The 21,205-nt window shown below is 39.5% G+C and overlaps 1 protein-coding gene across 3 annotated transcripts in view; it reads right to left on the bottom strand.

The window, feature by feature from the left end:
- CEP85L (centrosomal protein 85 like) overlaps positions 1–21,205 on the bottom strand; it is a 393,742-nt gene that overhangs the window by 276,165 nt on the left and 96,372 nt on the right. For 2 of the 3 annotated variants that reach the window (XM_063124726.1, XM_063124728.1), the window contains 9 exons: positions 18,634–18,816; positions 16,273–16,425; positions 14,644–14,798; positions 10,346–10,463; positions 9,290–9,340; positions 5,412–5,519; positions 3,217–3,430; positions 1,483–2,680; positions 1,423–1,445 (listed from right to left, as the gene is read on the bottom strand). In XM_063124726.1, the coding sequence (XP_062980796.1) occupies positions 2,520–2,680; positions 3,217–3,430; positions 5,412–5,519; positions 9,290–9,340; positions 10,346–10,463; positions 14,644–14,798; positions 16,273–16,425; positions 18,634–18,816 (1,143 nt within the window). In that variant the 3' untranslated portion in view covers positions 1,423–1,445; positions 1,483–2,519. Of the gene's footprint in view, positions 1–1,422; positions 1,446–1,482; positions 2,681–3,216; positions 3,431–5,411; positions 5,520–9,289; positions 9,341–10,345; positions 10,464–14,643; positions 14,799–16,272; positions 16,426–18,633; positions 18,817–21,205 lie in introns of those variants that run through there. The other variant, XM_063124727.1, reaches the window with a different exon arrangement.

Raw genomic sequence — 21,205 nt, 5'->3', positions numbered from 1 at the left:
GGTCCTGCAAAACAGGGTGAAAATGATTACCCATTCAGTGTAAAGGCTAGAATTATTACCCTCACTCTGATTTGGCTTCATGATGTGATAATGCAGCCAAATCTGACTGGCTGGCTGTTGACTTGATATTATCATATTGCCTATGTGAGCCCTGAATGTTTGGGTTCACCCGCAGAAAGAAGTTCACTGTTCTAATTCTTGACTGCATTATCTTCCACAAGTGAGGAAGGTAATGAGCAGACAAAGGAAAGGATCTAAACATCCGAAGCCTACCTTGGCTAATTAAGCAACTAAGGCTGCAATTCTATGCATGCTCAGACAGAAAAAAGTCCTACAACTCCCAGCATTCTCCAGTCTTTCTGTTGTCTAAATATGCACAGGATTGTGTCCTAAACTCCCCTCTTGCAATCTATGTAAAAATAAAATTCCTCGCCATTTCTTTATCCAAAAACTACTGTTTATGAAAACTAGTTTGTTCTTTGATCTAGAAACAAGTTTGCAGGGCAAAATTATTGGCAAAGGTATAATAAAAATAATATCACCATAGGATCGAGCAGAAGATACAACAGGGAAACATGGTTTAAGCCATAACATGGAACTCTTGTCTCTCAACAGATCAACAGTGTAGCATGTTGAGGAAATTTCTCTGACTTTCAGTTGTTTCTTGCTGTGAAGGTAAATTGATTAAAACCATTTCTGTCCATTCAAGCCTTCATCTGAATGGTAATCTACTTAACAGCCCAATTCTAAACTTAAGTACCATTCAATTAGACTTACTTCTTGGTAATTGTGCATGGGATTGCAGCCTTAGTATTTTAAGTGCAGGCTATTTGCTTCATGTTGTAAGGATGGAGGAGCGTTTTCATGTTTTACACAGTTGCTTCAATGTAATATTTACAGATATACATTGGAAACACTAAGCAGTAGTTAAGATCAACAGTAAAATAATTTTCCACAGATAGAAGCCAGAACAGTATAACAAGAAACACCTATTTAAATAAATATAACTTTGAAAAAAACGACCAGATTTGTTGTTTTTTACATATCAGTACAATCATATATATAAATGCTACTTAAATGTAACTCACACAAAATGTGTGGGTGGGATGGGTAGGGGAGAGTCAATGTAAAATTGATCTTTTAAAAAAATGGCTCAAAGAGAAATGGCAACTCATTAAATACAAACTGGTATTCACTTTAAGCTGGCAAGATCAGTCTAAAATTTTCTTCACATCATGGTCAGCTGCAATTGCAATTTAGCAAAATGCACTTCTCTCTCTCCCCATCCACCCCTTCTTTTTTTAAAAAGAAATTCTTTATATAATTGATTGTCAGAATAAAGTGACAACAGGCTAGGCTTGGCAGAGAGGATGTATGTATATGCTGTAATGCAGCAAAATATATCGCTCTGGATTACTGTGTGGCATAAGCCCAATTTAACTATTCTGAAACTGTATCAATGAAGGGGCTGTGAGGTCATACTCCCAACCTTTCTGTACTGAGCAGGGAGATCTGAAGAGGAACTGTAAGTGCATTTGGCTGAACCTAGTTACAGCTCCTAATTCTGATGCACTCCTACTGTCATTATCCATCAGTATCTGCTGCTTTCAGCCCTTATGAAGAAAACATATTTCTTCTTTACTTTTAATCCTTCCAGGTGCTGAAATCAGCCTCTGAACAAATTCAAAATGTAAAATGGGTATTGATTACTAAGATGCCATACTCTACTATATTTTAGTGGCTTTAAAAAGTCCTTTCTAGCCCTAATGCACTCAGATCACAAACAAACTTTACAAAACCAAAAGTTTCAAGCTAATGGAGTGCAGAAGAGGCTAACGGAATTATGGCTAAATTTTAAATCTGAACCCCTTATGCATTATCTGAAATGTAGAAGCTTATTTTCTGTTTAAGAAGAATACTGATGATCACTGACCATTACATGCTGAGTAAAACAGCCCTTCGCAAACCCAGAAGGCAAACATAAGGCATGTGCCAAAACCATCTCAGTGCCTGCTCACAACCAAATCTGTGTAAACCTCCATATCACTGTCCATTGTTTTAATGCCCACAGATGGCCAGGCACTTTAACCACTTTCCCCAATGAGATTAACAATACTGATCTCATACCCCAACGTTCTGCAGAAGGTGGAAAATGATACAATGGTAACTATAGTGCCTCTTCTGATACTTACATTTTGACTCCAGAAAACAATATGGATAGATTTTTATGAGCCATAACAGAGGAAACAAAGTCCAACATTTTCAATAGAAACACATTCTTCACAGCTTTGACCTACATTCAGTAGTTTTGAAGAAATCAGGTTTCTCTTGCAACACGTTCTGCTCTCTTCAACTGATGACTGCTTCACCCGCAAGAAATATGCGCAAATGTTTGAAACCCTTTGATCCAGGACAAGGAGTGTGTCTTCCAGTATGGCTCCTTAACAGAAACACAAAGGACTAAAACCAGAGCAGCATTTAATAACTTAGTTATTGTTGCTGTGAGGCCAAACCTTTTATCACTGTGTAATGCAATTTTCTCCCATGTCCTGAGCATAGCAGTCTGATATTATAGTCCTCAGTTCATCAATATCCTTTCGTAACTGACACACCTCTGAGAGTTTCTTTGAGAGAGTTTCTGCGCTGTGGTAGTACTCATCTTCAGATGAACAGTTCATTGCTATAAGGAAAAATAATAGCACATAATAGTGAGTGGACTCATTATCATCATTATTGGCGTAATATATGATTTTTTTTTTAAAAAAATTGAATACTTGAATTAGGGGCACTGAGGAATTTACCCTACTTTTGCAGAACTGTTTCACTGTATTTACAGCTAGTCACTGTTAACCTTTCCCAGTGATATGATATCCCTGCTCCTTCCAGCCAGAGACAAACTGGTTAGAAAATAGGAACAGGATAGTGGTTCATTCAAGACTCATGACATACTTCCCTGTGGATACTGTGAGTAGGGAAAAGTCTCACAATTCCTGTATTCTTTCTTCTATCTGTATGTGTACTCAGTCTATCTGTCTAAAATTATTTCTAGGATGCCTTTTCTTTTGTTCTGCTGCTAAAACAGTCTGATCTTGGGTAGATCAAAAGCAAGTAAAAACAATATTGAGGTTGATTAATGCCAAACGGGATTTTACTTGTACAGGTTATATCTTCTAAATGTCAAAAAGTACAGCATTTATTTTTAGTCCCGTTACTTACATCTGATTCCCAACAGTAAGGACAGGTTAGGCTCCTTGCCCTGAGCTCTATGGGTAAGAATACTGCAAAGTGCTTTTAAGTCAAACAAACAGTGAGACATTTCCTTGAACAACTGATCAGCAACCGGCAGCTTTTCAGCCACTGGCTGTCTTGACTGTTCCATCTGATGAATTTGTTCCCTCAAAGATGTATTTTCTTCCATAAGTCTTTGGTTCTTTATTAAAAGAAAAAAGGAGAGAGAAAAAATTGCATCATTTTATTCACTTTATGAGAAAAACTTTAATAAAGAATAGGTATGTCAAAAGCTACTAGCTCTAATTTTAGATCAAAGGAACTTCATGTTCAGGGGCAATATAACTCTGAGTACTAGATGCTTGGGAGAAACAACAGTGCATGGACATCATGTCCTGCTTGTGAGCTTCCAGAGGCACCTGACAGACAACTGTTGGGAAAAGAAAGCTGGACGTGGTGGACTTTGCTTTAATTCAGCAAGGCATGTTCACATTATGGTATGTTAGATATTGTCAGAAGATAAATCTTGCATGCATACAATTAATCACCGAATAAATCATAGCGATTAACTTATCGGAACATACCTTCGTTCCACCACAAACTATGAATTGTGGAATCAAGACTAAGGCCCTTTCTACACCTAAGGATTATCCCAGGAAAATGGAGAGATCGTCCCTGCCTGCTCCTGGGATCCCCTGTGTGTCATTTGCATGCAAAGGGATGATCCCGGGACGATCCCTGGAAAAAAGGCTGGTAGAAATAGCCTAAGCCTCTTATAAATACATCAATCAGTAGCTTAGGCTCATTTACAAGTAAATCTTAAAAAACAATAATGAGCCTGTTCAGACAACAGCAGCTAAACATTTTGCAGCAAATGGTCAGTGAGCATGTTTAAACCATAGCTATGTAGCCACCACTGTTAGGAATGATTCACATGACACACTAAGCCATAATGCTTAACCACTCACTCAGTGCTTAAAGCTTTAATGTTTAAAGCTCAAAATTCTTAACCATCGTGGCACAGAGTGTCATCTGAACAGGTTTTATGCGTTCAAAAAATCAAGACATTAGTACTTACTCCATGCAGGATATAATAAGAATAGTAAAGAAATCCTGTCATTTATTAAAACTTAAACAAGTCACCCAGATCTAACAATTATTATTTGTGAATGGGACCAGATTTTTAATATTCACATCCAATTTGTGGATCAAATCTATGGCTGAGATTCAAAGAGCTATTTGATTTCACCCAAAGACTTGGGCAAGCCAGTGAGATTTTTGAGTTTTCCCCTTTGTTCAGAAGATACCTCCCCCCACAACCCCCAAAACTCATACAATACAAAGTCATAAACTATTCTTACCCACTCCCCCATCTCTCATCTGCAAAAGCAAATTGTCTGCTAACCCAGGGGATGGAGATGCAGTTTGGGAAATAGAAGCCCAAAGTCTCTTTGAGCAAAAACTAGCTGTGCAGTTCTTTAGATCCTGGCCAGTATGTGAAAAACCCTCGTCCTGCTGCATGAGCCATAAACCCGTGCATTCAGCTTCCTGTAGTAAGCAAGAGGTGTTCTTCCATCACCAAAATGATGATCATTCACAACAGTGCCAATCACCTGTCAGGACTGGAATGTGAGGACCAAAGCCAGGTATTTATTTATTTATTTATTTATTTATTAAACTTATATACCGCTCCCATAGCCAGGGCTCTCTGGGCGGTTTACAGAAGTTCTAAAATTGAGGTAAAAACAAGTATACAAAATTTAAAACTCTAAAACACAGAACATACACACATAAAGCATTAAAAACCGATTAAAAACTAAACATGTGGGTAATTAGGATGTGCCGCCATATGCCTGGGCAAAGAGGAAAGTCTTAACCTGGCCCCGAAAGGATAGCAGCCGAAAGGATGGCCTTTCGCTCTCAAGCTAGAAATCAACACTGTCAAAGCTGGCCATTAGTACACAGGGCATGTTATACTCTCTTACAGAATGGTGAAAATGAGTATTTCTGGATCAGGTCCAGGGTTTCTTATCTTATAGAGAACGCATTGCTTCTCCATTCACACATTATGAAATTACATCTCACTTCAACCCACCCAATTTTACAATGTATAAATAAACAAGGAGCAAGTTGACAGGCAATTGGTTAAATTCAGTTCAGAATATGTGATCTCAAAAACTTACTTCAAGCAGAGTCTTATGTAACTGCTGCACACTTTTATCCTTTTCTTCAAGTTCATTTTTCTGTTTTTGAATTGCCAGTTTTCCTTGCAAAAGTGTATCTTGCATAGACTGGGGAGGGAGGGGGAGAAGAAGAGGAAATAATCTGAAAACACATTTTACAAAAAGATAATAGCTCAAACACTGCCAGTATTATATCTATGACATACAAAATACATCCATACCAACATCCACAAAGCAGTCATACTTAAAACATGCTCAATTGTCAAGAAATTCCTGAATCTGTAAAAGACAGCATGATTTGGCAATGCCTGTCAAGATCATCTAGAAAAACCACCATGAGCGAGAAAGAAATAATAATAATAATAATAATAATAATAATAATAATAATAATAATAGGTTTCAGAGGCTGCAGAGGCAAAAACTGAGCAGGGTGAGGGAAGCTGACCTCCATAGAAGACTCTTAAGGCAAGAGAGGTCATTCGTGGAGGCTCCCATCCCTGATTTTGCCTTCGCAGTGCTGCCCAAGCAGCCAATTTAGTCTCTGATACCCCAAAGTGTCTCCAAGATCTGAAAGGGAGTTTTACTCATGTTCACTCGAACATGAGTAGAACTTTCTACACAACTGAGGATCCGTCCTTACCAGGATTCTCAACAGCACAGAGAGTTCTACTTGCTTTCAAGCAAATGTGAGTAGAATTCCCATTCAGACCTTGCCGATTCAACATGACAAGGTCTATACTGAGGTGGGTAGGAATGGTGCACCCAGAGATGTTGGGGGAGGAGCCAGTGTGCAAGGCCTCGGCTCTCCACACACTTTTAAGTCCTCATGTGTTCACCGGAACAAGTGCTCTTCTTGATGAGAAATACGAGCTTGAGGGCTCTCTCTTCTGCCAAAAACACTAGAACATCCTGTATATCTATTGCCATGCCAAATAAGAAGAGGTAGGAAGATAGAATTAGGGTACTCTTCTTTCAGCTGGCAATGAGCCCATGGCTTTCTTGACATTGTGCTCAACCTCTATCTCTGAGGTGGGCCTTACAAGGATATTGTGATGGTAGTTGTCTTAGTTAGGAGCACAATCAGTACAGTAAAATCCTTCAAGAGCCCCGTTGATGTTATTAACAAACTGAAGGGGAGTCTTAGTAGTGCAAGCATTTCAAATTTCACAGAAACTCAGTTATTGGTTTCGCAGAATACCAAAGTATCTCTCCTCCAAGCCTATCACATTCCCCTGCTGAAGTATCAATATTTCTAAAGGCTGCCTGTCTATGTAATGGTTGACTTCCTTAAGTGAAGACAGCTCTGGCAACATCATTATTTTGAGGCGCAGTGAACAAGATGGAGATTGGGAGCAGGCTGCTGTCTCCCAGAATGTCTCCCTAGTAACAGTTTGCAACTGCCTTGACTATATTCCTTCAGGCAAGAGGGGAAGGCTGAGCTTCCCCTCCTGCCTGAAGGAACCGGTATATATCAATCATCTCTGAAGTCCAGTATTGCTGGACTCTGAAGCGAAAGATCTGTCCGGATCATACTTTTGTAAGAGGTTGTAATTAGCTGAAAAATACCACCAGTGAATTTTAAATAGAATTCTACTGCACTGTGTCTAAAATTATTGAATACAATCTGTTCCAAACTTTCTATTTTTTATCACGTATCTCAACTACTAAGTGTCAATTTTATGCTAATTTAATCATGACTAGCAGGATGGAATTCTTTTCAAGTTTAGACTTCCATTATTAAAAACTTAGCAAAATCTCACACCCTTGGATAGAAATACAGCTACCAATTCTGCTGCTCAGTTCATATCAAAGATCTTTTCTGGCTTTTGACAGTTTCAGATATGGCAAAAATAACTATCTCTACAGCTCAAGAATTAATCGCTTCTCATTTCCTGACAGCTGAACAGCAACTAGTCTGGATTGCAAGAGGCTTGGTCAACCATTTTTAAGGCTTGTTCCCTATTCCCAGATACTGCAGCATAACAAGGCATAGTTGGGACTAATGGGAATGTTCTGACTTCAACAGCCCATCTTCCCAACTCAGCCCCTGGAAAAGAAAATAGGAACAGATTTGCTTCTATAACCAAGTCACTCCCTTGCAGAATGTCTCTCTTCTTAGATCTGTGCTTAGTCATTGCCTCTCTCCTGCTAAGTCTCTCTCAGAGTCTGCTGCTTGCGCTGAATTCTAGGTCCTGGTTTTGCTTGTTTGCTACTGCTGCCTATCTCCTCTGCTGATCCTGAACCCAATCCTGCCTTCCCTCTGCCTCAGACATCCTCTTGCCTTGCTTTCTCTGCCATAGACTAATTTATGTTCAGCCTGTTTAGCTACTCACATGTAAACGGTGATCAAGTTCACATGGTCATCACTTGCACATGAATTTCAGCACTTCAACTGTGGTTTGTCTAAACTGCAGGTTCACATTACATTTAAAATGGGGAATTGTTGTTTAATGTCAGCTACTAACCAGGATCAAATGATAGTTTCAAATCCTAGTTAGTAAGCTGACATTAGACTTTATTTCCTTGTTTCAGATGTAGCAAGGAACTGAACTACGGTTTAAAGAAACAATAATTCAAGCACCAAAATTGATACATAAGGGGTGAAGGGAAACGGAGAAGGAAGTACGCAGGCCAATGCTCTGCTCATTCTCGACTTAATGAACTATGATTTATTAAGCAGATCTCATTACATCCAAACTGCCCCCAAATGTCAGTAATATAATGAAAGAAAAGCAAGTCTCTGGAGGTCTATATTTCAGTGCTGCCACACAGGTGCTTTAAAACACATAAACAGCTGTTTATGTGCAGCTGTTTACCAGCAGATTGAGCAATTTTTTTAACCACAGCCAGTCATAATAAAGGTCTGTAGTGGTATATTGAGCCACTGACTGCTAACACTGCACCTTGTGGTTACAGCACCACAGGGAACAGTTCAAAGCAGCCTTCCATTGGCAGCCACAACATGTTGTTAGCCAGCCCTCAAGTCATGCTAAAGTGAAAGAAAGCAAAGTCTTGGCATGCTGGGTTTTGCACTGTTGTCATCCGTTTCAATCACTTCTTCACCATTAATTCATCATGCGTCTGTATGGTGATTCTGCATGTGTAACTGCTGACCAGTGAAAAACACTACACTATACTGCACACTGACCAGGTCTGCATGACATGACAGCCCACCATGTCCTTAATTTACCCGTGGGGGCTGTCACATCATGTGCCTGCTAGAGCCATTTGCAGTTGCCCAGCTTGTCATGTCATGCAAACCCACTGCTAAGGGTAAGAGCCTCATGAAAGAATGGTGAGGGAGGGAATCTCGAGATACTAGCAATGCTGTTCTGTTCTTATACCACTATGTGGCATGACTACGGCATGCAAAATAGAAGGTGTTTGCTGCTGTAAGCCAACAGGCTTAAATTGGCAGGTGCAATCTTGCCCGCCTTCAACTGTGTCATAAAGCGCTGTGGTCAGTTTATGCGGCCGTAAGTCAGCAAATACACCCCCCTCCTGTCAACATTAATCAAGGAATTCCATCCGCCCTTCATTGGCACAATTAAGGCACTGCTGACATAAATTCAGCTGGCTTACAAGTGGTGGGACTTCTTGACAGCTTTTCTTTTCCCCTACCTTGCTGGGCTTATGTCACTTCCCAAGTTATGATATTCATTCATTCATTCATTCAGAGCATTAATATTCAGCCTTTCAGTCTTAGGAACCACAAGGTGGATTACAAAGAACGCATAAACAACAATAATTAAAATAGTACAAAATAATGGATTAAAACTGTTGTTCCCTTATGAATTGCAGATGACTCCTCTTTTAATGAAGAAGATACGTCTTCCTGAATTGCAAGGCTATGATTAAATCCATGAAAACCACAGTACCTGAATCTCTAAAGTCATCTCAGTGATCTGATTCTGTTGATTGTCTATGACCTGTTGAGTAAAGAACACAAATTGTTATTATTCATATTGCTTGAGGGAAATGTATCTTATTTCTTGTGGACTTGAGAATGCATGCAAAGGACATGCACTCCCCCCAAAAAACCCAATCATGATGTTGTAGGAACATGACTGGAACTAGAAGCTGGTGAGAAGGTTTGTTGGCACAACTGCCAGTGGTGCTGAGAGGCAAATGATGAGGGGATGGAAAGCATGCCCAGCAATGGTTGGAAAACAGCAGTGCAGACAGAAGGTGTTTTGGGACTGCATCATGTAAAGTGCACTGATATTGACTGGCTAGCAGACCTCAAGATGGGCAACTAGTCAGACAGCAAATGCATGCTTGCATGGTCATGACTAAAACTGTTCTTATCTCTACCATTATCTCTCCCCATTTCTGGATATGTTTTCCCCTCCTTCTTTGATTGCCCTGCAGCAGAACCTGATGCTGGCAACACACATGGAAATAAATAACAAGTCAACACAGGTCAAGGTGTTGCTGTTAACATATCAAACCAAAACAATATAGGACCAGGTTATCTTATGTCCCTGCCAGATCTCTATGAACATCAAAGAGAGCTCTTCTGAGAGTGCCACATTCTCCTGCAGTTCATGTCAGGAGCATTTGTAGTAGGCCATTTAGTGTCGCAGCTCCCACCCTCTGGAATGCATTAGCAATTGGCATTATGCAGGCCCTCACAGTTCTTATGTTCAGATGTCTTCTTAAAACTCATCTCTTTACACAGGCTTTCCTTGAAGTGTACCTGACTCCGCCGGGTACGGTTTGTAGCAGGGTTTTTTGTTGCTGATTAAATTGAATTGTGTTGCTGTTATGGGTATACTTAATGTTTTTAATGCCATTGTATTTTACTTTGATACCTTCGTGGAAAGTGGTATATACATTTGTAAATAAATAAATATATAACAATATGGCCTACAGTTGAAATATTTTTTGCTATAATTTTTGATTGGATCATTTAAGCAACTTGACCTGCTTACCTTGCTGGCTTTCACATTTTCTTCTTTGAGGCTTTCATTTTCACTCTGAAGTTGTTTTGTGTCCAACATAGGAAGGCGGACACCATCTTCCAGGCATTTTTCTACTTTCTGTTGTAGGCTGTAGTTTAGATTTACAAAGGAAAAAACAAACAAACAATACTTAAGAGCCAAATCCTGTGTAGTATGTGTTGTTCAGAAAAATCACTTTTTGACATGAATCTATAAACAAAATTAATTCTGCCACAGTCAAATATTTCATTCACAAATTAATCCCTGGAAAGGTTTTGTGGATAACTCATGCTGTCTGTTTGGCCCAGTTTACATATAACATGAAGTCAGAATTCAGCATTACATGCACTATGCTCTCTAAGCCCAACCAAAGTATCGTGTGCGTAATCCTAAAGGCTTGTGCACATAATGCTAAATGTTGGCTTAAGCGTTATGTGCAAATGTGGCTAGTGTTTTTACGTATTTGGGTTGTTAATTTCATTTTCCGAAATGATCTTGTGGGTACCAAATCACAAGAAGCCCCCGGAATGTTATCAAAACCTTCAGCCTCAATGTTTTTATGCTTTTAAATTTTGTGTATTTGTTTTTAATATGCTGCGTTTTAATCTGGCTTGAGATCTCTGATTTCCAGCAGAGGTTCAGGTGACAGCCCTCATAAAAAGGGGGAAATGCGTTTGGCATATTACAATGCTGAGGCAGCTTTCAAATATCAGTACTTTTATCTGCCAGAAGCCTTCTGCTTCTTTTTTGCAAACAGGGGTGGCTGTGTTTGCTTCTTTATTGTGACTTATTTTGCAAATACCAGTGATAGTGGTTTTATTCCATTTGAAGTCAAAGCTATGAGCTTTTTAATCTGGTTTATCATTCCCTGTGGTTACTGTAACCTAATCCTGGGCAAAAAAATTAAGATTCTTTGCATTCACTGAGACTTACTGCCAAATAAGAGTGCATAGGATTGCCTGGGGGGCGGAGAAGGAGAAACGTCTACCTTCAGCTGCAAATGCCTGCTATGGCCTAGCCTACACCAAGCAGGATATAGCACTATGAAAGTGGTATGAAAGCGGTATATAAGCCGCCTTACTGCCGCAGGAGCCACATTACGGTTTTAGAGTGGTATTGAAGTGCACTGACAACTGTTGTGGCCCATTAACACATACCATATACCGCTTTCATACCGCTGTATCCTGCTTGGTGCGGCTCCTGCCTTTTATATATCGCTTTCATACTGCTTTCATAGTGCAATATCCTGCTTGGTGTAGATTAGGCCTTTGTCGGTTCTGGCAAAGAACAAGACATTATAGGATGTTTTTTGATCTTTAGCTGCTTGAAACACATGGAAGGTTATAGTGCAAGCCTCATATTCAAGTGTGGTCCCTTTTTTTTCCCTTTAAGGCTTTCAGGGATTTGAAATTAGAGGATTTTGAAATTTTAAAAATGGGGTGGGGTGGGGAGAGGGAGATGATTATCTTTATTCTGTAGAAAAGATGCTCTGCACATACTCAAAAGGTTTCTCATTTTATAAGTTCTTGGTCTGAGCTCTGGCAGTGAAAACATGGAACAGCTTAATCCAAGCCAACCTGGTTTCAAATTAGGCGCTGGATATGAGAAAGCAGAAAGCAGGTGACATGAATGTCCATTTTACTTTGCAAAGTCATGTTATATAAAATGATGTCAGTTTTGTCAAAAAGCGGGTTTTACTTAGATTATTTGAAGGGATGTTAAATAAATGCAAGCTTCTTAAGTAGGTTTGAACAGAATTTCCCTGTTTGTTTCTTTTCCTCCAATTTTGGAGGCAGAGAAGGATCATTGATGCTTTGAAGTTGAGAAGTCTGTTTTACCCTTTGGTATTATTATTATTTTTAATCTGACACTCTCCAAACTATCTTCTTTAAACCACTATGTGATACAGGATTTTCTGGAGGCTGAAAATATTTTTTTTTCAATCCTTATGTCTAGCCAGGCTAGCTAATAAAATTTGTTTTGAAGGCTGTTATCTCCAGTGCACGTATTTGCAATTGTGTTTGAAATAATAACAACATGAAAGAAGAAAAGTCACCCCTAAATGGCTGAAGTCCAAAGTCAGTTCAGGTTTACAGTGGCCATGTGCAAGCAACTGAGTGACTGTAGCATGCAGTGTCTTTGAAAAGGAGCAAATAAAGCCATGTATGTCTATCTTACATAAAAGTTGGCTTAATTCTTCTCAGAAACCCTTTGCCACTCTCACACATGCCTAATATACCCCCTCAATAACATAGAAATGTCCCAGAGCAGGGAAGAACCACACTTTTGCTTCCCATCATCTTTCAAAAATACAAATACAAATGATGACAATGACAATTGTTGTTTAAATTTAGAAACAAGACTGTGCTAAAAATATTTGTAGACTTTCAGGAGAGTACAAAGCCAGAGTGGTAGATTACACACTCACAAATACAAGAGGTACCAGATGTAAGATGGAAACAATGCACTCAGTGATTTGGCTAACTGTCTCAAATACCTAACCTTTCATCGTTTGAACAAAGTGTTTGTGGCATGAACCTTCAGCAACAGAGGGTCACGAACTGAAGTGCCACATGTTAGAAATTAGACTATTAGAAATTAAATTCTAAAATGACTTCTTCTTGTTATCTTCATTGCATAATTACAGTGGAGTATTCCTCTAGTTTCTTTAAAAATAAAAGTCTTCTTATAAAATGATAAGACTCCAAAGAATGTAGTCAATGTAGTGACTTTGTCTCATTTTATCATACATTTAGAATTGGTCAGGTGAAATCTCTCACTTTCTGTTCCTTTGTAATTATGTATATATAGTGAGAGAGAACATTATACGCAGCTAAACCTCTCTTGTAAATATTTGCCTACTTCAGCGCAAACATATGAATTGTATATTTTAACAATTTTTAATAGCATGCCTGCTCTGCAAACTTAACAATCCTTATTTTGTCCTGTCTCACAACCCAACTGTGAAATAGTTTCTACTACTTGAACATTCAAGATACAGTGGCTTGCTCAAAGCATTAAGTGAGTTAACAGCTAAACAGGAGTTTGATCCTCACTTCTGGTCACCAGATCACACTACTTCTACCTGTCAACCAGCACTGAATTTTCATTCCTTAACTCCCGTGTTTGCAAACTACGTTGACCAACTAAATGCACTCCCAACCCCTCTCCACCAGTGCTAGCTGGCGAAGCTTATGCCACAATCCATCTTCTAGTCAGTAAGTCGCCACAAGTTTCTGTTGTTCTTGCTGTAACAGACTCACTTGGCTTTCCCTTTTGAAGTTGTTCTCATAGGGAGGAAAAATATTTTCATTGTCACATTAAATTTAAGGGCTGAGGCAGCAGTTTGTAACTTTCCAGCCAGGTTTTGTTAATTGCAGAGACTACATATTGGAATGGGAGGGGAAACAAGAAGGAATTACATGTGTAATCACAGTGCTTGCTCCAGGTTTTTGAGGGATCAATACACCCTCAATAGATCCCTCTCCCTCAGTGAGTCTCCCTTCCTGCCAGCAGTGTCGCCTTGTGCTGCTCCTCCTCTTCTTCATCACTGCTACCAGGTCCAAGGTCTCTTGTTTGTGGGCCCTCTACTGGGATGTGGGCCTCAGCAGGTGCCCAAGCATGCCAACCTTTAACGCGGGCCTCTGTGCAAGCATTTCCCAACACTTCCTGTAAATCGAGAAGCACTATGGGATGCTTGTGTGCCTGCTAAGCAACCAAGTGTCCAACTCCCATTCGTTCTCCCTTTTTTGTAGTTTTGCCAGAACAACTAGTTTGGAGAGTTATTTGACTGCTGCTGCTCTGCCTAAATTTAAGATCCCAGCCTCACCAGACATAGCACCTGGAGTACCCCTTATATCCTCAACAAGCCTTCTGGAGCCAGATGGCAGCCTCCCATAACATTGCTTCTGCCCATGGACTGCCAATTTATGGCCCGTACTCAAGTCAAATATGTTATTTGTTAACAGATATGAATCTTCTTAACTATCATGAAGCCAGGAATTCTGCTTAACTCAAGCTTCTGTTTTTACTTCTCCTCTCCTAAAACCAGCAGTTTTTGCAATGTTCACATATTTTAAAAGATGTTGCTGTCACCAGACACAGACTCCTCTCAATTGAATTTTTGCAATGTAGTGCATCACTGCCTTCCATGTAGTGTAGAGGGGCAGTTGACATTGCAACAGAGTTCACTTGAGCGACTTCACTGTAATTGGATAAGCAGAGAACTGGATTGAAATATCTTCTAGAGAGCAACAGTCTTAGACCAGTGTCAATTAAGTTACTCATACCTCTGTACTGCAGTTACCAATTCTTTTTCTTTCTTCTTCTGACACACTAGCTGGAGCTCCTTTTCTTTGCATTGTCCCTTGGATTCTTCAAAATCCTTTTCTAGCTCAGCCACAGTAGCTTTCAGCTGCTTGTTCTTTTCTTCAAGAACCTGCAGCTATAAAACAATGAAAGATTTTAACGTGGAAGCATGCTTACCATAGATCAGGGACACTCAATCTATGTCTTAGAACAGTTTTGTTTAAGTAAATAGAAGAAAAAAACCCATCTAAGCTTCCTCAAGTGTAACTAAAGCAGAACCAAAACCAGATAGTTGGCACTGTGGTGCCTGGCCTGGAATAAAGCAAATCAAAGCAAAGGGAGGGAGGGAGCAGGGTCACATGGTATTCTTTAACATGTTTCAGGAGTTGTTTGCTAACCAGAGGGGGAGCCAAAGCTTCGAAAACATGTTGGATACATAAAAGGTCAAAGTTTATTATTAAGTACTACATGCTCAACATTTTTTGACATGTATCTTTCTTCAGAAGCAAAAACATTTTTTCCTATTGCACTTAATATGGGCATTAATGTTTATTCAAAAAGGAGCCAAGATATCAAAACACAGTGGGCATATTGCATTTTCCAGCAAACATTTCTACTTTCAGAATCTTTTTGAAGCTCCATGTCTTTTTTGGGTTTTGGTTCCCGAGATTCTGCCTTCCTTTTTGAGAAGCATCTGGAATAATGTGTCTAGCCACAGCTTCTCTGGACTCAGTATAATTCTTTAACAGTAAAAGGTAAATGTGCCCAAGCTTTTAATTCCTTGTGGCCCTGTTCAGATGACACACTAAGCCATAGCTAGGCCGATAACCCTTTTGCAGCAAGTGGTTAGTGAGCATGTTTAAACTGTGCTTATGTAGATGACACACTACGTCATGGTTCACATGACCCCTTAGGCCATAATGTTTTGCTCAAAATAGCTTAACTATCATGGTTTAGCGTGTCGTCTGAACAGGGCCTGTAGGATATAGTCACCCTTGTTAAGGCAATACTTGGATATCTAGTTTAAAACATGAAACCACAGTCTACACTGTGCTATGGATTTTTTTTGCCCCACACCGTTTGTTCCACCTGTTGCTTTATATTACTTTAATAATCAGAATGTGTTGGGTTTTTAAAAGAAATAATTGTACATAATGCAGCAAGTGGTTTACTATGCCAATCAAGAAGAAAGAAACTGGGGACTGTATTATTTTCTGTTTTCCATAACTATTTGCCCCCTTACTATAAAAGAAAAACAATATAAATGACTAACAACAAATGTGAGCTTCATCTTTGGGCAACTACAAGTTTCAAAACCCAGGTATTTATGCTGTTTCATATTAATATATTTGAACACAATTCACTGGAACTGTGAAAAGTCCGCTGAAATCAGTGGGAGTTTTGTAGAAAGTTTTGGACAACACTCAATCAGTTCTATGAGGCTTATGCCGAGATGTTCCCAAATTCTTTTTATATTTTATCAGAGTACACTGTGTACTCTGATAAAATATAAAAATTGTGTATTATATGCCACAATTTTGGAATATGCATTCAGCAGAAGTTCTGTCAGTCCTCTGTCTGTCTACCGAGCACAGCAAAACACAGATTACCTGTTTAGTTTGACTTTCAACATCATCCAGTGTTGGCAAGTCAGCCAGATACTTTTCAAGTGTTTCAATTCTTCTCTGTTTCTCTTTATTTTGCTCTGATTCTTTTTGGCATTTCTTTTTCAGGCTGCTTATGTACCTGTCTCTGGTTTTGAGCTAGAAAGGGAATAAAGTTATGTGTTTCATTATGTGAAGAAGAAAACAAATCTTTATAGGGTAATTTAAGAACAGACCACATTATTCTTAAATCTCAGCAAATCCTGAAGTTGTTTTTTCAATTTGGATTAAAACAGTGTTTTTATTAAAAGATAAACAGACTGCAATGGAGTATTTATCTTTTCAAAAACTAAGAGTGCTTGCTTACCATCTCCATGGTTAAGCATATGCCTATCTTGAGCTGTTTTTCCTTTATTCAAGCCAGCAGTTTGGAGACCACAAAACATATTGATAAAAACATACTATTGGTTACAAATATTTGTCTTGTATTAATAGTTGTAGGAACAGTTTCTTCTCTCTAAAATGTAACATTTATAATTTTGCTGGTGGTGGTATATGATGTCAACCTTGGGATTGTAGACAGTTTCAAACATAGTCCCTGCCAGTATCCAAAATATAGTATAATCCACAGGTTTATGTGCCTTTCCCTACCATCTGAGGAAAGTTCATTGTGACCAGGCCGTCTGAGAGAAAATGTCTATAACATTAAGTAGGCCTTCCTCATGTTATGCATCTGCTGCAAACAGACAGACCCTGACTGCTTGGCCTACTTGTGTAGTTTTGATTACAGAAGGGTGTGTGAGCTTGAAACTTGCTTTTACACCCTGCTGTTTGTATACTCAGGACATGTGTGAACAGAACACATGTAGGCATGACTTTTGAATGTGTATAATTATAGTTTAACGAGCTTGGATAGAAACAGCAGTGGTCAGAATAGTAAAGGGAAATCAGGGAATTATACTGTCTACAATCAAGGCTTGCAAGCATTTTCTCACAAACGATCCCTGGGTTCTATTTCTTGGATGCAAGTTTGCCACAGGAATGAGAAGAGTTCCAAATCCATCCCAATACAAGCAACACAAGCTACGAAATTCAGCCTAACATTTTCCACTGACAGTCTGACAGCTCAATCAGAGGATTTCATGTCAAATAGCTGCTTTGTTGAGGTAGACTTCTTACAGCACTCTTATGTCACTGTCAGTCTTTAAAAACTATGTCTTTATTGTACCTAATGATCAACATAAGCAAAGGTACATGTACCTTGACAACTTCTTTGTTAACAAGGATTTTTTTAAAAGCAAACCAATTTAAAATCTGTACTCTAAAATTTAACACAAGGCACTGCATAATAAAAATCAACCCAAGCGCTCAAACATTTTCTGGATGACACATTCATTTTGTCATTAATCAATGTAGGATTCCCCCCGCTCCTCGTTTATTTAAATACAAAAGATAGTTTGCTTCTAGGATTTGTTACACCCAAATATCTATTATACTGAGTATCAGCCATGATACAAACTGGTGGAGATGCCTGTAAAAGTGTTTATTAGATGGTATCAGAAAACAAAACAAAACTGGAAGCCAGAATTAGGACACCCAAGTAGTTAGGGTGTAGGATGATAATGCCTTGCATAACTCTTTATTCTTTTTAATTTCTAGTAGAATCAGAACAAAATCATGCACAGTTAACAAATATTTGCTTTATTTTCACAATGTGCAGAACTGTTCTATTCTTGGGTATGGAAGTTTCATACATATTTTAGAACAGAACAGAATAGAATATAGACCACTGCACTCCCTAAGGCTGTTGTTTTGATCGCTATTTTTGGCTTTTATTTGTAGTACTGCCATAGTACAAGAGCATCCAGTAGAAAAACTGCATTTGCACTAGTCCAATATCCCGTTTATTGTACCTCTTTCTCCTATTACTGTAAATCTAAAACAAACAAAAACAGAGTAATTTAACAATGGAGAGAAGAAATATGGCAAAACTGATTTAAATGTACACATTCAGGTATCAAGATGAACCAGACTCACCGCCTGCCATTCTCCAAGATAATGGACTGGATCTAGACTAAGTCAGTTGAGCTTAGTTTGCACTAAAAGCAATGGAACTTAAATCATGTCCCAATAATTTCAATGGAACCAAAGTTCAACTAACTTAGTCTGGATCCAACCCATTAGAGTCGGTTGGATCTAGACCAAGAGCTTTCCCCCAGCTGAATAAAGCTGGGAAGATCACATTAATAAATCATGCACAGCATGCATGAAGATGCTATGAACAAATCTGAAGCTTTAATACAGCCAACCCAACTGAGAAATGTGTTTCTGTCACAGCAATAAAGTCACAATCAATGTGAGACCCACCTTCTCTTCCATCTTTTTTTTATCTTCGTTGGATTTGTTTGCCATTTGTTTGAGAAACTCACTGAGTTGTAGTTCCTTGCTTTGTACTGCTGCAAGCTTTCGCTCCAGCTCTTCCCTTTCACAGTGTACCACAGTTCTCTCTGCAAATTGAGCCTGCAATGCTGTGTTCTCATACTGAGGTTGCTTTGAAGAAGGAAAACAGAACAAATGAGAAAAAGAATCCCTAAAGATACTGCTATTAACCTTGCATAGCTGGAGCATGATTTCTTGAGAACGCTCTCTCATCTGGAACACTGGGATCAGGGTGGCCATCTTGGAAAGATGACTAATATAGTGTGTGTTATATTAAATGTAATAATGAAAAAGCAGAAGCATATCACAACAAATATTGGTGATTATCTTAAGCTGTACCATAAATTTAAAATGGCATCTATTTTTCAGCTAATATTCAAACATGGTATACATCTATGGATAGAATCCAACTAAAATCCTACTTAGAGTAGGCCTATTGAAATGAATGGGACAAGTTAGTCTATAAGTAGGACTTCAGTTGGATTCTACCCTACTGTAAGTGTTAAAGAATACCTGGATTCCTAGTTAACTATCAGTTGGGGGAGGGGTATAGAAAAGAAAAATGGACTTGGCAGTCAATCATAATGTTGAGGTGTGACAATACTACACCTATGAGGTCAACTGTATAATGCCTCCTCTCTTTCCTATTAGGTTTTCCTTTTATACAGAGAAATTTCACTCAATTTTGTGAACAATCTTATGGAGAAAATAGTAGAAAGTTGTACACTCTAGGAAGACTGCAATAGAAGTTGACAAAGTAGACTTCTGCACTGCAATAATATGTCAAATCCATATATGTATACTAGCAACATTTCATAAACTGAAGTAGTCAAACTAAAACTCAATCTAGAGCTTATTGCATTTTAAAACCCTTCCCGACTCTACCACTTCAGACTACTGCAGAGGACTTGTAGTCCTGCAGATACTGTTGGACTACAACTCCCATCATCATTGACCATTCGCTATGCTGGCTGGGGCTGATGCGAGTCCAATAATATCTGGTGGGTGACAGATTCCCCATCCCTAGCCTAAGTAAATGTTAGAAAAACAAGCATGTCAATTGCCAGTTCACACGATCACTGCAACTTGGCTTGTTTACGCTGTGGTGTGTGCCGATGTTTGCTGGGCAGTATTTACCTAATTACCTCCACAGACATGGGTTGTCATGTCATCCGAACTCAAGTGGCATGGCTTTTGAGGGGGAAACAACTCTGAAATAATCCAACAATAGGACATGGGTTGTTTTCCCCCTCCAGAGTTCAGATGACATGACAAACCGTGCCCAGGTAGGTAATTAGGCAAATGGTGCCCAAACAAACCACCCTGGCTTGTTTAAGCCACAATGATATTGTGAACCTGATAAATGAGAAGAGTAAGGGAGCATCTTCCCATAAATGCCTAATTTCTATCTGCAAGGTATTTTTAATGAACTGATCAGAATTTTGTATATTCCAGTCTGAACAAAACCCCAGAAAAATTTCAGCCTAAAGTGTCAATCCTGTGATCTTCAACCTACAGTCTTGTCTCAGAAAGGCTTCTATACATGTTTGTATGATCAGGCCTCATACACTGATCTTAATGGGTTTTCTTTAAGAAAAATATATATTACACTGCACACAGCAGTGTGCACTGCGTTAAGGATGAAAAGTACAAACAGCATTCCACCATGTTAAAAGCCATTATTGGGGTGTGTGTGTCATTCTAGCATCCTAAAATGGAAAATGTTTCACCAATCTTTCTGAAACGGAGTCCTGCCAGAAAGAAATGCTGGTTTTACATATCTTGCGCATTTCAAGATTGGTGAAATATTGAGGGAAGGATGGCACTTCAAATGACAAAAGGGGGGAAAGCCTCTCTGTTTCAAACTGACACAGAAATGCTTCCAGGTGGCGACCATTTTTTTACGCACTAAAAGCTCCAAATTGGGACCCTTACCATGCAATCCAGTAGTAGGATTATTTTGCCCTGTCCTCCTCATTGATGGAATGGCCTTTCTTTTTTCAAAATTCCATTCCTTACATTTTTAATTAATTTTTTAAAATTTCAATGTTTCCCTATGGGGAATCTGATAAGGCAGCACATGCGCCTCAGATTCCCAGGAGGGAGGGGGGAGAAGGGAGAGCGAGGCCCGCGCCCAGCCATGAGAGACCAGGTAAGTGGGGGGTCTTGCCTGGTGGGGTCTTGCCAGGTAAGGGAACAGGCGGGGGGGAACCAGGTAAGGGGACAGGTGAGAGGGGGGTCTTATCTGCTTCGTCGGCAGAAACTCCGTCGGCCAGGAACTTCCGGGTGCATCAGGGGGTTCTATTCAAGCCTGGGCCTGGCCGCGATGGAGCAGGTTAGACCCCCCTCCTGCCTGGCTCCTTACCTGGCCCTGCTGCCGCCGCACGGACTGTGGTGGCGGCGGCTCCAGGCAAGCCCCCCCCTTACCTGGTTCGTTGTGGCCGGTGCCAGGCTTGAATCAAGCCCCCGGGTCACCCGGAAGCAAGACTGCAGGTGCGGC

Source organism: Elgaria multicarinata, chromosome 4 (genome assembly GCF_023053635.1).
Source record: "Elgaria multicarinata webbii isolate HBS135686 ecotype San Diego chromosome 4, rElgMul1.1.pri, whole genome shotgun sequence".
In the NCBI taxonomy this organism is placed as follows: Eukaryota; Metazoa; Chordata; class Lepidosauria; order Squamata; family Anguidae; genus Elgaria; species Elgaria multicarinata.
Note: the sequence above shows the minus strand (reverse complement) of the source record. Positions and strands in the feature narration are given on the sequence as shown.